This window comes from Photinus pyralis, unplaced genomic scaffold (assembly GCF_008802855.1).
Source record: "Photinus pyralis isolate 1611_PpyrPB1 unplaced genomic scaffold, Ppyr1.3 Ppyr1.4_LG8, whole genome shotgun sequence".
NCBI lineage: Eukaryota > Metazoa > Arthropoda > Insecta > Coleoptera > Lampyridae > Photinus > Photinus pyralis.
Window position 1 is genome coordinate 22,276,599 of NW_022170819.1, and position 17,947 is coordinate 22,294,545.

At 38.0% G+C, this 17,947-nt stretch overlaps 3 protein-coding genes across 3 annotated transcripts; all 3 read left to right on the forward strand.

Moving 5' to 3' along the window:
• Positions 1-722: 722 nt before the first annotated feature.
• Positions 723-2,380, forward strand: LOC116179805 (myosin-11-like). Its single transcript, XM_031499657.1, has 2 exons — positions 723-932; positions 978-2,380. The coding sequence occupies exon 2, from the start codon at positions 978-980 to the stop codon at positions 2,295-2,297; it is 1,320 nt and encodes a 439-aa protein (XP_031355517.1). The 5' UTR covers positions 723-932; the 3' UTR covers positions 2,298-2,380.
• Positions 2,381-7,155: 4,775 nt separating this feature from the next.
• On the forward strand, positions 7,156-10,774 carry LOC116179234 (serine/threonine-protein phosphatase 6 regulatory ankyrin repeat subunit C-like). The gene is made up of 2 exons (XM_031498972.1): positions 7,156-7,419; positions 9,943-10,774. The coding sequence occupies exons 1-2, from the start codon at positions 7,338-7,340 to the stop codon at positions 10,680-10,682; spliced, it is 822 nt and encodes a 273-aa protein (XP_031354832.1). The 5' UTR covers positions 7,156-7,337; the 3' UTR covers positions 10,683-10,774.
• A 2,184-nt stretch (positions 10,775-12,958) lies between these two features.
• On the forward strand, positions 12,959-17,716 carry LOC116179235 (putative ankyrin repeat protein RF_0381). The gene is made up of 2 exons (XM_031498973.1): positions 12,959-13,084; positions 16,829-17,716. Exons 1-2 carry the CDS (start codon positions 13,003-13,005, stop codon positions 17,560-17,562), a joined length of 816 nt encoding a protein of 271 aa, XP_031354833.1. The 5' UTR covers positions 12,959-13,002; the 3' UTR covers positions 17,563-17,716.
• Positions 17,717-17,947: the final 231 nt, after the last annotated feature.

Here is a 17,947-nt window from a genome sequence, read left to right on the forward strand (position 1 = left end):
ATACAATAAAATGACTGAAACTGATAGCGACATGGATTGCACTCCGCCAGAGATTATAGAAACGGCAGAATATGCTACCTCAAGATTTGCTCCCTACAAAGTCGCGAGAGGTGAGAAGTAAGAAGTAAGAACGAATAGGTTATAAGTTAACCTAAAAACTAGAGTGGCATGACACGTGAGGACAAGAAAGCAGAAGTTCTTATACTAGTAGTGAAACTGTGACTGAATCTAAATTCGAATATAATTTGAAGTAAAGGGGGTTGGAGAAAAAATTTTATGTTTTATTCGTACAAAAAATGCGTTTTCGGGACTCGGAAGGTTGCTGGACTCCGCTAACGCGTCGTCCAGCAACTATCTTCCTCGTCCCGAAAACTGACATTTTTTGTACTAATGAAACAAATAACTATTGTTGATCGGATGTCATTTTATTAATATTATCCTAATAGGTGCTTTCTTTCGAAGTGTGATCTTATGATCATGATTGCTAAAATCGTGGACAAACTGAACATAAAAGTTTTGTAATTACCAATTCCTTGCTATAAATGCAAGGATATTTTTGCTCAAATGTTAGGTTAGTCAATATTTGTAACTGAAGAGGACCATAATCGTGCAAGATAACTTGCACATGTATTTAAATTATTTTCACAATCCAAACAAAAAATAGGTACGTAATTCGAATGCAAATGTGTACTCCGTAAACTTAACCATACTTTGATTTAAATTCGCGCGTTCTTTCGTAAAAAGTGATCCAACTAGATCGCGAAGTAGCCGAAAGGAATCGCTATTTGTCTTGGTAGATGCGCCACAAAACGAAAAAAAAACAAGCAGGAAACGTTTAGTTGTAGGGTCGGTTCGTTAGCCACAGTTGTAACTGAATCCTGAAGTTTAAAAAAGTAAAGTTTCTTATTCTTGTGCTAATTTAGTTTTAAAAGGTAGCAACCAAATAGACCTACCTTGGAATTAATTCATATCTTTAGATGGAATCTGCGGATGAATTGTGGCTCCAATTTATTAACCAATATTGGCCCGATTTCGAAAACGACAATGAAAAGTTACAGAATCCATCTTCGGAACATGTCATCGAATGTTATCAACGTGTTCGGCAAATTATTTGCACTCTCTTTACTCAAGCGACCGGAGAGGATGTAACTGTACCTGCAACATCAGTAGAAACCGATTCAATGTGTAACCTTTTAGGTTTTATTAACAGATTCCTGAAGAACCACTCGGGTGTTGATTGTTCGTTAACGCTGACCGATCTGTATGCACCTACCGCAAAACGAACTGAAACCAAAATGCGAATATTGATGAACATATTGATTGTTTTTTATAGTAATGTTAACGATATTAAGTCGGTTATACAAAGGCAAAGGGAGTTATCAACTAAAACTTCTGAGACCCAAAAAAGGGTTGTACAGCTGCAAACAAATTTAGCAGAGAATGCCGAAGCGCATGCAAAATTGTTGGACGAAGAAGAAAAATTGCAGAGAAAATTCAAGGATGTGGAGGCAAGGTATAAAAATCTACAGGGACAACAGGAGGATAACGATAGGCACTGCAAGCAATTGCAGCAGGAATTGAAGACAGTAGTCGACACTTATCAGAATAAGGAAACATTAGCGAAGAATTTAAAGGCAAACATTGCCATTTGTAACGAACAAATCACTAACGTAGAAACATACAAAAGCTTACAGGATTTGTTAGAAAACTTACGCGTGAAGCAGTCAACTCTCGAGGAAGAAGTGAGCGGTGCAGCGGAAAGAATAGATCACAAAAAGCCGGAAATAGATCAACTGACTGCAGTTCAAGAGAAAATCGAGATGTTAGAGGAAGGTTCCGCATTAATTAAATCTTTACAGGAGGATGTAACGCACTACGAAAACAAAATTAAGCTGCAGCAAGCAAAGTACGATAAGATCCGCAAGACAATTGAAACAAACCGGGCCTCTATCCTTCAGATTAACACGAAACTGAAAGAAAAAAATGTTGCCACTCGCACAAATTTGGAAGAACTTAATGTAGCTATCCAAGCATTACATTGTAAAATAGATAAGATTAATTCTGAAATTAGTAAAGAAAAGGATAAACAGAAAAAATTATGTGAATTCAAAGAGCAAATCGAGCGGAAAGTTGCAGAGGGGGAAAGAGATTTACTTGAAAAACATAGAAATTTAAATATGCTAAAGGAACGAACACTTTGTATGTATGAGAACATCATGGCTGCTGAAAATCCACTTGCTACAGAGTTTATTGATGCTCTTAAAGAATTAAAATCGGTCGTTGAAGGAAGTAAATAATAATAAATATTGTAATTGTTATGTTTCATTGTTTTATTAAACATGCATGCCATTTTTCACCACAAATAAACAATTTAGAAGTAGCTCAATAGGTGTTTGTAACCCATATTCGATTCGATTATTGCTACTATCATGCACTAAGTATAGTCTTATTCTCATATGTCTATGTAGAAAGTGTACCTTCTTGAATGTTTAAGCCTTATAAAACCTCAAATCAAAAAGCTGCCACATGGACCTTTACAAGGTATGATGTGGTTCATTGCTCACCACTCACCAGCATATGCTGTCAGGCTCATTAATTATCTAATATGTATAGTCGCGTAAAATGATTTGATGGTCCATATCGCTGATTCCCAACATCGCCGACAGTCGACGAGTGTATAAGGGACAATGCCGGCCATGCCCGTCACACTGTCAAGAATTTTTACATAAATCGTGGTTGTGGTCAGGTTCGGCTTAGTGCCGTCCCTTGTACACTTGTGGCGATATGGACCATAAGAAAATCGTGTCGGCGAAGTGTCCCGGCCTCTTGTAGGTCTATATAGTTAAGGCGGGAGTACTCTCTACTGGATAAGCGTTAGCGTTTCTGTAATACATCTGTGGTAACACGCAACCCATTCAGGCTTTGTAAGATTACCCTTAGATCAAAGAGATTACCGACAAAAGTAATGACAATAAGAAGCTTACTCCCACTTAGGCAACCAACCATACACCATCGAATATGGCAACGTTGAAGTGTAAGTTTTCTGGCGGAGATTCGTTATTCGTATCATATGGGCCGCACGGCGTCGAGCATTGTCATGTTTGCACCGGCGTTTCTTCGTCGCTGCCTTGATGCCTGACCAATGAAATTAGAGATCTTTACGTTGTGTTCGAGGTTGTGTTACTTAGGTTAGAGCGAACACCTTAATATTGTTAACTTTTATCTGTTACTTTTGCGTCTTTTTCCATTAACTCTATACCTTGTAATGATCTTGAGCTACATCAACGCTCTCTATTTTTCCTAAATCAATCTATTTCAAGTGAATTATACAGAGTGGCCCAACGAGAAGTATACAGAGGACTTTTAGGGTATTAAATTTAGAATTTCGAAAAATCCTCGAACACGTCAATTTTGTATTCGAGGGGGACAACTTTTGGAATACAAATCTCGAACCCAAGTAAGTCTTCACCCCTCTACGTAGGGAGCTTAACCCCTAAAATTTTAAATGGAATCCTATGGCAAATGGCACATTATTTGAAAGCCAATTTAATCGTGATTACTAATCTGATTTACTTTTTAAATTCTATTGATTCGTTTCGGAGATATTCGCATTTGAAATGGTTTTTCCCCTGATTTCAGTGGGACCGACAAGAAATCCAAATTCCAACTTTTTAGGGACAAATTATCCAAATATGGATTGTTTTCGTCAAGATATCCAATTTTTATCGACAAATTATCCAAATCCAAATAAAGCGACAAAATATCCAACCAATTTGGAAACTCCGATTTGGATATCTTGTCGGTGGCGCGACAAGATATCCAAATATCGAATTTTTTTTAGACAAGAAATCCAAATTTTTTGGACAAAATATCCAAAAAGTTCGGACAATTCATACGATTCATTTGTTAGGTGTCGATAGTAATAGTAATAGTCCGTTTACGACGGAAAAGTTGGTTGAAGTTGAACATTTACGTTTCCGTTGGTCCGTTTTTAACAAGAGTGAGGTTATGTTTGGTACGTTAACAGTGTTCGCCTATTCGTTCTTCACGGTAATATTCAGATAGCAACGTGTTCTTACTTTCGTACCATTTTTACATACTGAAAATCACGGAGGGTACAGTACAAAATAAAGTATAGGTTATGGTTATACAGAGTGAGCAACAAAGATTGAAGCGTGCCGCTTCAGCTAAATTGGCAATGTGCCGCTCATAGCATATGCTGATTTGATACAAGATACGAAATACGAATAGACGCACCTCACTGTGACAGCGCAGAACGTCATTTTCGTATACAACTCCATACAAAGAAGGTAGTTTTGATATTAATAGGAACAAGCGGTGATGACGCACGCTTCAATCATTGTTGCTCACACTGTACTTGCAAATGTACAATGTGGACGGATTGCTATGAACCTTACCAAAATGTACTATCCGTTTGACGGATCAACGCAACGGATGAACGGAGAGCTATGAACCCACCTTAAAGGGTGGTCACGGATAGAGGGCACTGTAGTCGTGGGTATGTGAATTTCAGGGTAAACTAAAGTCGAATGAACACCACTTGGATCGCGTAGGAGTAGCTTTTATGGTAACCGCGTAGTACGGGAAGCTTTAAATACTCATGATTATCTTCTATACGTCCACAAATAAGAATAGGTTTGCTTTTTTGCCATATCTAGGCGATTAATTAATTGAAGTTTGTTAATTTATAGGTTGACAGCCTCAAATCGTGTCTCATCGGACAATTTCGAACAGACTCGTTTACCCTGAATCTCACATACCCAGGCGATGTCCTTGACCATATTTTAGTTACAATTAGCAGTCCATGTACTATATGGTCTAAGAATCCTATCGAGTTTGTTGAACAGTAAACTATCAAAAGAGATATAAATCGATACGTATCGATTCATGCATTGAACGCCCCTAATAAGACATGACGTAGAGTCGCATGTTGGATGACGTTTGGCGTTTGTCATATGTCACTCATAAACCTAACCAAAAAAATCAACGAAGTTTGACACTTTAATGTTGCAACTCCTAATTAAACGTCGGAATAATCGACATCTTTGTCCTTGTCATAAAGATAGAGAGAGTAAACCGACGTCGGACTGAATGCGCACCAGACATTCAAACGAAACGTAAAAGAAAATATTGGATGGCACAACCCAAGGATACTATATATAGTATCCTTGGGCACAACCGACAGTTCCTATTACACAGACTGTAGAAATCGATTGGCGAATAATAGACGGATGGACAAGTTTTTTTCGAAAAATTCCTCTAAATACGTATTAGCAACCGGATTAAAGTCATAAAACTACTTCCAAAATACAATAATATTGTATTATTTGTACCTATACAAAATACTCTGTACAGATCGGCCATTTACGTTTATTTGGCTCAGTTGATTGTATGCCATGTTAAAATTGAAATTAAAAATTCCAATCTTGCGTTGTAGTAGGTTTTGAGGAGGAGATCGCTGATTATTTTATAATGAGTTTTTTTTTGGTATTTTAACTTAGAAGTGTTTATTACATCTACATTTTGAAATTCTCGTTTCTACATTTCATTATTTATCAGTATCATCCATATGCATTATCCATATTATATATCTATCAATAAGATACTGGTCGTTGTTGTTCGTCTAACAATGCAGCTGCAACGCGGGCGGCCCGGGTTCGATTCCCGGTTGACGCAACACTTTTTTTAAATTGTTATTTTTTGTTATTTAGCATTTCTACATTTCGCCATACTCAAGCACGTAGGTATAAGGGGGTGGTTCACAGGTCACAAGTTCACTTGGTTTTATAAGTTTATTAATACATTTTTGAAAAGTTAAAATTAACCATAAGCGGGGTGAGGGGGGGGGGTAAACGTGAACCCCTCCCATAGGCAAAGAATACTTAGTTACTCTTTGCCATAGGTACCAACTGTATACCTAAGTACTTGATCAGAATTATGGTGATCATTGACGTAGGATGTCAAACAGGCTCGTAGGGGCTGGTATTTGTAGTAATAAATTAAAAATTATATCATATAAACTACCTCAATCAAATTGTTTTAATGTCTGCCGTTACAGTAATAATAGCTAAAAAAATTATGCATCCGATCATCAAATAACATACAGAAAATGATTACACTGGTTATTAAATTTGGCATACCCTCTGTATGCTATAAATCAGTTATGAGAGGATGGCACTCACAAAGGGCAATTGGGACGTCTGAAAGAAATATATCTATTGGTGATGTCAAAACTAGCTAGCGAATATCTCGAAAACGCTTTGTCGGAGGAAAGCACCCACAAAGGCAAAGTGAATTGTCTGGACGAGATATATATGCGCTTTATGTGCGCAAGGGTTGTGCGCAATTTAAATTACTTGTTATTTTCCTTTAAATATTGGAATAGGTATTCAGCCCTTGAAATGTAAAATATCCTTAAGACATTGGATCATTGGAAAACAAATTCGGTGGCGGTTCACTCCAAAGGAATTCCAATTTTCATAGGCAATTTAAACTGAATTACATTAATCCGGTTTACGTGAGTACTTTCGGTGATGGTTCAGCAAATCGACCATCATAATGTCCTGCTCCCTCTTGGTCTTGCTCCGCTCGTTGTTTCAATACAAAGATAAGTAGATACCTTGACTCAAGACAATATTGTTCCACTTTTGCTTTCCAGAAACTTGCGATAACGTTTCAAATCTTTCTGAATTGCACTAATAGTATAGCAAATAGACTTATTTTCAAAGGTCGCCTTAATCTAATAATCACTTTTACAAATCTTCAAATATTAACTTACCCATTAATAAAGCATCAATAAACAATTATCTAATAATCTACACTTATTCGATTACCGACGTAATTTAGTCGACCGACCTCATTTTTTCACAATTTTATCTTTATTTACCTTTACCTTAGTCGAGGGGAAACGGGAATCACCTAGATAAAACAATGGGGAAAACCACGTGCAAAGATTTTCATGGAACGTGCCAATTTTTGTAGGTACCTACATGCAATTGACGTCCTTTCAGGGATAGGTACGACTAATTCTAATAATAGTAAAAGATTGCAACTGAATTGTTGCCTTATCAAGAATTATATCCGCTATAAAAAAAACATAATTTGCTTTTGTGTCATTCTCTTTATCGGAAGACTCATCCGACATTGTCGGAATTTAAGAAGTTGGGAAACTGGTAATTTTTGCGATTAGAGGGACTGAGGAGGTCGATAAATCGGAAGCCACCGTGTGATAAACTTCATTATACCAAACCAGTTCTTCGTGTAACGATCTTCAGTTTTCTTATAGTTGAGTGTCCGCGCGCGAACAAATTTGCGAGATGTCCTTGCGGTTGATTACGTTGTTTGGCACTTTGCTGCTTGTCCAGGCGAAAATTTTGCCCGTTGCGCCCGATCCAAAAAGTAAGTGCTACCGCTTTTTTTTTCACTTTTTCATTTCGCTTCTTCGCCCTTCACTTTATCCAATAGTATTGCATTTAGGTCCGATTGTACCATTAAATGAACTGTATAGAAGATTTTGATTGAATAATTTTTGAATTTTAAATAACCCAATTTCCAATATCAGTTCTACTAAAATGAATTTTAAGCAGTTTGGTTTTGTAACTGAGCTTAGGTGGATAAGGTAATCAAAAGTTTGTTTATAATAATGACATATTGCCTGAATTTGTTCGGTTATGAACAATCCATTATCAAAAAAACTCGATTAGACCGGAAGTCGATACCAATGATTTAAAAGGCATGTACCATTTTACCACCAGCACGTCAGTAAGGGAGGTATTGCACTGGGGTAAAAATGACCCCCTACCTTGGATACGATCAGACAAAATATCGATGATGTCGGTCTGTTTGTCGGTCCGTCTGTACATTTCCGGCTAAACGGCTGAACCGATTGAAGCCAAATTTGGTACACATATTCTTAGACATAAAAGGGCAGAATCGCCCATGCGCAGGTGTGCGAGTGGTATCTGTGCTAGCCACAGCAAATTTTTTTATTCATTTGTCGTAATACCATTTAAAATAACCAATTTCACCGCCATCTTCCGATCGATCCGTTCCGTTCGTTCTATCAAATGACACAAAATGTAAAAATGACATAAGAAAAAACAAAGTTGACGATGGTTAACCGGAAACGAACCGTCAGACTCCAAATTTAAAACTAACATCTTGTAGAGGGAAAAAAATGACTAAAATAATGTGTCATTTATTTCGAAATATCTTTTCAAATAACTTCGGTAAAAAGTAAAAACGATTTTGCAAAATTTCGTTCTTTTCTGGATATCTCCGAAAGTAGCCGGAATTTTTGAAGTTTCAAAACGGCATTTTGCTAAGCATCAAAATACGCAACTTTGCCAAATTTAAAATACCTGCTTATCTCTTACAGTTTTCGATATCCCCATGGTGACCCTCGAATTTGAATCAGCCTGTATAGTGCGTTTGCACCTTCAGCTGCAGTATGGTTATGGGCATACAGTACATGCTTGCCAAACTTATGACAGCACAAGGAGAGTATGTTGTATTTTTACTTCAGTTCAATTATGTGTCAAGTTTGGCATTATTGGGGCGAGGAACAAGGATAGCTTTATCGAAAAATGGCGCAAATTAGTAAGAGAAGCATTTAGTCCATACGACCCCACACTGCATCTGGAGGTGCGAACGTAGTAGGAGCTCAGCCGCCATGTTGCACCAAAAATTCAAATTAGAAGTAGGCAACACACAATACACGCATGACATGTGTTGCGTCCACTACAATACAATATTACATATCCTTGATGCAACACGGCCGCCGATCTCAACAACCAATCAAAAATTAGACACTATTGTCCAAATAAAACGTGCTGATTTCGGGCGGATTTCTTTCTCTCTCCAATAACTCGCAAGCGAGCTCTGAATGCGGGCGAAAAACCCATCAAACAATTTACGTTTCCGGGGTGAAAAATCCAATTGGACTTGTGTTCCACCACAACCAAAACCCGAATATCTTTAAAAACTCAAGATCTACTAATACCTTGTTATTGTTTTTATCTGTTAGATTACCATTACCATGGTTTGGTCACGTCAGCAATACTGACCGACCATCCTGTATGTTCATTTCCTTGTTCGTATTACTACAATCGTATGCGATTTGTTACCAGACGACAACAGATATCAAAATTTAAAAATAACTTTTTCTTTCATTTATAATTCGTACGTAGGCGAGAAGAGATTATTGAAACGCAATTAATTAGGTAGATAGTATGTCAGTTCTGATAATATAGAAATCTATCTTCTGTTAATACTCACCCTTTTCGACCCGCAGTTAGTTTAATTTGGAAAAGCGGATTCCGCTCAATCCCACTGATATATAACTCAAAATTTACTAAATGGTTGAATATATTAAATTAAAAAATTTCTTTCTTCTTTTTTTCCCACATACCTATACGAAAATACTCACCTCCCCTCCCTTTTTTTAATGGAGGTAGTATACTAGCAACAGAATGGATTTGGAATATGGATTCGGCAGAATTGTGAAAAATAATTCCCCAAATGATCATTTTGGCAACTAATGTTACTTGGGCTTTATAATGATCTAGACATCTATTGAAAATTTAAAAATCTTACTAATATAATTTTGTACCTACATGGGAGAAGCTTCAATAACTGAAATTTTAATAAAATAAAAATAGTTAAACAATTAACTTCCCTTAATTAAGTTGGACGGAACCTCCGCGAAAACGACAAGCGTAGGTTCGACCCCGCACGTACAATTGCCTAATGAATGCTACTTTCCCACTGTTTTCACTCATATTTATAAGTACCGCATTTTATCTGTCAACCTTATAAGCGGTAAAACAAAACATTTGAGTCTGACCTGAACCCCATAGCCATTTAATTTACTAGTATCTACTAGTGAAATTTGTATATGCTAAAATCTTGATCATTTTATAGGTCCGGAGAATTGTAAGCAAAACAAGCCCTTGATCAACGCCGTCAACAAAAAAGGAGATACAGCGCTTCACATGGCCGCCCGAGTCGGTTATGTCAACTTGACCCAACAACTGATCCAAAGTGGCGCGAATGTATCCATTCAAAATTTGGACGGCAACGCACCCATACATCTGGCCGTATGGTACAACAATACCGACACCCTAAATGCGCTTCTCAGTAGTGGCGCGTCTTTAGTTGTTCACAATAACGAAGGGTACTCGCCCCTTCTGTTGGCAGTGGCTAATAACCACTACGAAATGACCAACACGCTTATTACAAATGGAGCGAGCGTCAACTATGCGAAGAAAGACGGCAACACCGCGCTTCACATTGCCGTTTCCAAAGGCAACGTGCAAATTGCGAAGCTTCTACTTGGCAAAGGTGCAAACATCAACGTACATAACTTACAAGGAAACACACCGTTGCATGCGGCCATGTACGGCAGTAACGAGGAGCTGTTGGACTTGCTCGTTGGCAGTGGAGCTGACATCAATGCGGTTAATGTGGACGGATACACCGCGCTCCATACGGCGGTTATACAACGAAATCCGGATGTTATTCGAATATTGGTTAAGAAGGGCATCGATCTCGTTGCCCAAACTAAGGAGGGCAACACTGCGTTACATTTGGCATTGGCTAAAGGTTATCCAGATATTGCTAGTCTGTTACTTACCCTTAACAATGCCTTATGTGAGACGTAATGGACCCACTAAGAAGGAAAACCTAATGATGACAGCTGTAATTAGTTTTAAGAATACTCTGTTAGTTTTGTAATAAATTATCTTCTTTTTTAGTGTTATTTTTGAACGGAAAAAAACTATATTCCCTTTTAATTTTGAAAACAATTGCTACTAAAAACAATTTCTTTATCGAGAACTAACAAAAAAACTGGGAGATGCGCTGGGTTGCCTTCAGGCAACTCTAGCCGGCTGGCCAGAGGTCAAAAGCCCGCATAGTTCTAAAACTGTTACTAAATACGAAATTCCAATGTAGGATACTTGCGTTGCATCAGTGAGTGGCCGATATAGAGACACTATCGACACCTTTGCTGTCGCTATCAAAGGCCGGATGTAGTCTCGGTCAAAATAAAATAACCCTCCACGTGTTTTTCTTATACGATGGTGCGTTGTGTTGAATGTCTGTCAAATTGGCTGTAATTAGAGAATTATTTACTACGGGGAACAGGTAAACTCCGGTAAGTTAGAAACACAATGATGTTTCTCGTTATTTGACCACGATACAAGGGCGTATAACACGGAATGGTGTAATGTCCCACTGGTTTCCAAATAAGGGCGCCTAGGATTAACCTGGCATTAGAAGGAATCTTCCGAGCGATTCGAACAACCCCTTATTTAGAACCAATTGAATCTTCTGGTAATCACTGAGGACTCTGACAATTGTGTTTGAGTCAGGTCGATCGACCTAAAGCATAAACCCAAAAGATCACTGCTACAAGAATTGTTGCTACGATTAGCAAAGCAAGTAAGACACACAAACGGAAATGACGCAGGTACAAAGAAGGCTCTTGTCGCCATTTAGAATGATCCACAAGTTCCTACATTTATAAGACGTAATACCTTTCAATAATTTACGGGAAATGTAGACTGACTTCAGGTGGCGATTTATAACCACAGGGCAGTGATTGAAGAGGTAAAAATCTCGGTAAAAATCAAAAGTACATGCTTTAGATATATCTCCAGCCATAAACACCTTGAAAAAAGATTGCCACAATTACCTAGACAATTACGCTAGGAAAGCTCACAAAACTTACCTTCGGTGAAGGCGTAGCTAACGAAATAAGGAGAACAATAACTGAGCACACAAACATTTGTGTGCACTAGTTGCGTACAAAACCAAAACATTCACACAAACGCCTTTTTTATATTAACGGTAAATACTGACGATGGTGATATCTTCAAATTTAAGTAACATGTTTTGGTTACGCGTTTTGAGAACCTTAAGTTTTCATCGAAATAGAGTAACAAATTTTTATAACTCTTCCTTGAATGGTAATGGCGATATTCACTATTATTTTAAAGTTCAGTTTCACAACATCGCGATCTAGCTTTCTTCCCAACACAATTGCTGCTGATTTACTCGAATTTATGACTAGTCCATGATGCAACGTAGTCTCAGAAAATGCTGAAAGGTTATAGTTGACAGTGGCATTACTTAACAAGGGGTTAAAAAACCTCTTTACTCCCCGGCTTGTGCTTTGTCTCAAGAAACCCTTGTTCCGGCGACCTGGACCAGTTGATTGGAATATACTTAAATCTGAAGTGATGAAATGCCCGGAAAATGTAAAAAAACCGACATTATATCGCCCTATAGCATACATAATACATATCCCAACACTCCATACTTCCCAGAATCAACGAAACTATCACCAAAGGCTTTGAAGACAAACAATACACTACCTTGTTCCTTGATGTTGCTTTTGACAGTCGGGCACAACGGCCTCCTCTACAAAATGATTCAGCTGAAAATCCCAGGAATCATCATAGCAATATAACTCTGAAATTGAACGTTTGCAAGCAAAGTAAATGCAGCCACTTTAGAAACCAAGAACTTTAAAGCAGCGGTCCCTCAAGGATTTGTTCTGGGCCCTCTGTTGTTTAATATAGCTATGCATGATATTGCTGTTCCCCCAGTATGTTCGCTGGCAATGTTTGCTGATGATATGGCAATCATTACTCAAGACCACGGCCTAATTCGTGTATCTTCGTCGTGCTATCATTCTCGTTGTAAGATGGGTTGCCTAATTATCGGGATATGTCATCACATGCTGGAAACCATTTTAGTTTTCAAAGAGAATAATATTCGAGTGACATAGAACTATAAAAACAACGTTCAGTCATCAGCCCAACTATCTTCGCCTAGGTCACAAATCCTTTCGTATAATCACTGCGGTTATAATCGTTTTCAGTTTGATATCCACTTCAGATTGCAAAGATAAAGTGCATTAAATGATATATTACGTACTTATCATTTTTGTTTTTCTATCGATGTGAGATTTGTAAGATGTCGCGATTGTTACTTGTTGCTAGTTACGTTGTATGTATTTTTAATGGAGTGAATGTTTTTGTCGATGCCGAAAGAGCCAGTAAGTACATACATTACTTTATTTACTTTCTTAAGGCTACGTTTCCTAGTACTGACTGTTTTGGAAAAAGAGACAATTCTTTACCAATAAAATAAAGGTAGGTAAGTATCACTGACTCCTAGTAAAGAAGATTAATGGTAACTTGCCTAATTCCATTAGGTTTATTATTTAATAAACAGAAGTAGTTTTACTTCGGATATAAAAGGCACATCCTTACAGCAAAACACACGAATAGGTACCTGCCTACAATCTAATCACAGACCGATAAACTAAAATATTTATTACAACTGAAGTGCATGATAAAATTATATGTTTGCCTCTGGCCTGTAGTAGTCCTATTTTAAAAGCTCTACTGTTAAGTATCACAATGTAAGTAACGGGGTCAGAATGATTTAAACCAAAAAGTATATAACGTTATATACTCTTTGTTTAAACTGATTTATAGAAATATGGATTTAATAGGAATGCTGTGTACTCGACTGAGTAATGACAAGAAAATGTAATACGTCCCTCCGTGATCACCAATATTATACAGATCTTGGTATGGCGCTTACACAAATTTGTACTTAAATGGGAGTAGGTTCATTAACTAAAATCTAATATTACAACAATAAATAATCCAACTAATTAAAAATTCTTCCCCAGTTAAGTCGTGTTAAAACCCACTTACAATAGAAAACTTAATTTCCTAATTGAAAATGTTACACATTACCGTAAAATCTTACGTTTCGTTGGGTTACAATAAAATACAAAAGTCGTCGATCTCGAGAGATTCCTTCGTAGTGGAAAATTCCCCTAGGTCAAGGTTAGCGATTTTGGTATGTGTACTTTCTTTCTGTACGGGAATTGGAAATATGTTAACAATTTGATGCGCAGATTGTCCCAGATGAAGTAGTTTCAAAACCCCTGCATTCAGCACTCTTAGCCTTCCAGCAGGTCAAAGATATCAGTGGATAAGTTCATACTTGCGATCTCATAACTCTTTCGTAAATATACGCTTGGTCTCCGAGAGATTGTTGCAGTTTTATTGGTAATGTTATTTTATGCTTTTAACTCCGCAATTGCCTATATTTATTAACTTGATACATAAACCACCTATAACGGCTCGAATCGAAGTTTCGAGTACGACAATATGGTTTAGGAACCTCCTATCTCTATTTTTCCCAAAATGTTTTTTTTTGTTTGCGCATTCAGAATTTGATTCATTTTACCATCCGACATCAAACCATTCGCAGTTCTGTATGAAGTTGAAACTGATCTATACATTTTTTGAGGGGAAAAGTATTTCACACCACCGTTAGATTCCCTCCTAATTTTTACTCGTAGGTATTGTGCATCGACATAAATAGAGATGGACTGCGCGTGCCAGTGTTAAGCGCGGATACGGCAGGTAAAAAAGAAAGGAAAACTAAGAGGCAACCTCTCTATATCGCGCTTCTCTTGGTCGACATTGCTGTGGCTGTGCTTGTATGTCACCCTCAGTATCCAGGCTTCGTATTAGCACGCGCAGTCCATTTTATATGTCGATGGTATTATGTGTTAAATACATAATGTGGTATTGGTATATGCACAACTTAATTTGGTTAAATTTATGATAAAAAAATTGGGAGCGCCAAATTTAAATATCATAAGAAGATAAAAATCGATACGTTACCTGAATTATATATTTAAATCAATAAATAATTTAAACAATATAAATAAGTCAATGTAAGTGTTGTAAATGTAAAACCTATTTTAAATCAATACACAAGTGGTATGAAAATCCTAATGATATATTCAATTCTAACATAATAATGACTTAACTTTTATGAATTTGAAAGTTACGAAAGCCTAAATCAAATTCACTCGGATAAAAAGAAACTAGAAAAATCAGACAGAAAAATTAAACTGGATCTCAAATTGGGATTCAAATTGGCATATAATTGATTAATAAAAAAGAAATTACAAGAATTTATTCTAACACACACTATGCGAACGAAAACTAATACAAAAACCAAACCTGTAAGAAAAAATGTAAGGCTAACAGTACACTCCAAGGTACACTCCGTCTGCAAAACGGACAAACTGACAATGCAATTCAAGAGATCTCAAGAAAAATAATGCCTTATAGTTCAGGTAAATAATATCCAAATTATCTGGTCTGAACTGTAGGAACGCGATAAATGGCGAACCGAACACTTCACTACTTTATTTGGCGAAACTGTCCATCAAATTTTAGCGCAACAATGACATACGCTTTTAGAATCGACCCCAAAACAAGTTGTTTATTTCCAATTTTTCGCATTTAAAGTAGAGATCACCCCCATTGCCCAATTCCATATCGTAGTTTCCCGGCGATACACGAAACACTGCTCCGTCACCCGTATTGATAAATACATGGATTGATTATCTGGTCATCACATAGCCAATTAACTTTTTCGATAAAATCTCTTTTTTAACAAAGACCCGATCAGATTAAACTTTCACATTACGATTAAGTTTCAATGACTTCTCTTATTTATGCGTATATGTTGGGGTGTTGGTAAACGTCGTATGAATTCGTATGACCTCTTTGTTTTACGACCGGAACCGCATAACAGGATCCAGAATTTCGGGCGAGCGGTTGAGTTATGTCGATCTCACCTTCTGTTCGCTTGGTGTTGATATGAACTTTGTGTTTTGTGACCGGAACCCTACAACACGGTCTAGAATTTCAAGCGAGCGATTGGTTTACGCCGATCTCGCCTTCAGCTCGTTCGGCGTTGGTATGAACTCTTTGTGTTATCACCGGAACCGTATAAAAGGGTCTAGAATTTCGGACGAGCGGGTTGGTTTATGATGATCTCGCCTTCGGCTCGCGCGGCATTGGTATGAACTCTGTTTTTTGTGACGGGAACCTTGCAACATGGTTCAGAACTTCGTGCGAGCGATTTGTTTATGCCGATCTTGCCTTCGGCTCGCTCACCATTGGTATGAACTCTGTGGTTTGTGACAGGAATCGTATAACGCTTCAGATTTTCGAGCGTGAACTACTACATCCAGGCACTGCTACCAACAATATAGAAAGTTGTCTCAGGACGAGAAGCCCCAAATTTAAACGTATTGAAATACAAACTTTTCGGCTTTCATTTTAGGGATTGTCAATGCATTTATTTGGCTTCAGCGAACTCCCTAGAACGTGGTTTATCGCATACGTTTTAAGAGGGAAAATGGCGTAAAATCCTAACGATGCGTCGCGCTGGCCACTATTTTTGACGCTAAAAAACGTCGCGGATAATTTTTACCTACCATAAAGCTTGTATTGACGCTGCAAAAAAAAATTTGTTAGTTTGTCGCACCCATTCCTCATGATTTCGCAAAAATAGCGCCGCAACCGCACACCCACCTTCGTTTTTCTCGACATGGACTCGTCCGTCAGTTTCCCGTTTAATTTGTTAAAATGGCGGAAAATTCTCATTTTAATAAAAATATGCCTTTTCGCGGCGACTATGCGGCTCAGCGGTAGAGCATTGGGCCACATAGCCGGAAGTCGGGTGTTCGAACCTGGGCTGAGGTAAGAATTTTTCATCTGCGACAGAGATGAGAATTTCCTTAGATCAGTTTCGGTTCGGCTACTCCGAGTTAGGTTTTCCTGCAGTTTTCTTAATACCTGAGTAGTATAAAACACCTTAAGACCTTCTGCAGGGGCACGCAGAAAAAGCATTATGCGAGAGACGGATAATAAAGAAATAAATTTACTATACTAAAATCGGGATTATGTTTCAGGTCGTGGACGTTGTAAAGCCACTGTGGAAATGGTCAGGTCGGAAAACGAACATGGAGACACGTCACTTCATTCTTCCTCGCGCCATGGTTTCGTCAACTTGACTTACCGTCTGATTGAAATAGGAGCGGAAATAGACGCACAAAATTTGGAGGGCAACACACCCATCCATCTCGCAGTATGGCACAACAACAGTAATACAGTAGACGTGCTTATTGGCGCAGGAGCATCCGTGAACATGTTCAATAACGAAGAGAACTCGCCACTTATTTTGTCTGTAACGAATGGCAACCCCCATATTGTCGCAATGTTGATCGAGAATGGAGCACTCATTAACCGCGCGAGGAAAGACGGTACAACTGCGCTCCATATTGCCTCCACCAACAGAAATGCGAAAATGGTCGAATTTCTTCTTCTACAAGGCGCGAACGTCAACTCTATGACTACGAAAAGAGACACGCCACTTCATGCCGCTGTGGCCGTTCATGGGAATGAAGTAGCAAAGTTGCTGCTGAGATACGGCGCCGATATCAAAAAGGTCAATATAATGGGACACACTCCTCTTCATACGGCTGTTATATACCGGAACATTGATGCGATTGATTTATTGATCGCAAGGGGCGTCGACGTATTCGCCGAAGATAAAAACGGACAGCGTGCACTGCAATTGTCAGTACACTTCGATTATCCAGAGATAACTCATTTGTTGAGGGAAATTGAAGACGACTCGTGTTAGTAAACAATAACTCGTTTTGTGGTAGATGTTTAAAGTTTATCCTTGGCAGCTAAACTAAGAGTTCTTAATAATTAAATCTTAAGCAATCCAAAAACAACAACGAATTGTATATTTCTAAATAAAGGTCAGGTCTGGCGAGAAAATATTGAGTCAATCAATGTAATTTTACTGTTGACTTACCCTATACTTGCCGTTGGCAACTCTCGGAAAAAACTATGAGCAGAGCCACCTACCTTTCAAGTCGAAACGACGGATGTTTCGTGGCACTTTTGAATTTCGGTAGCACTTGTTTCGATGTGGATCTCACGAATGAACTCCTACGTTGTGTAACCGGTCCTTTATGTGTTGGGATAAAAGACAGAATTTTTTTGTGCAAAGAAATTAA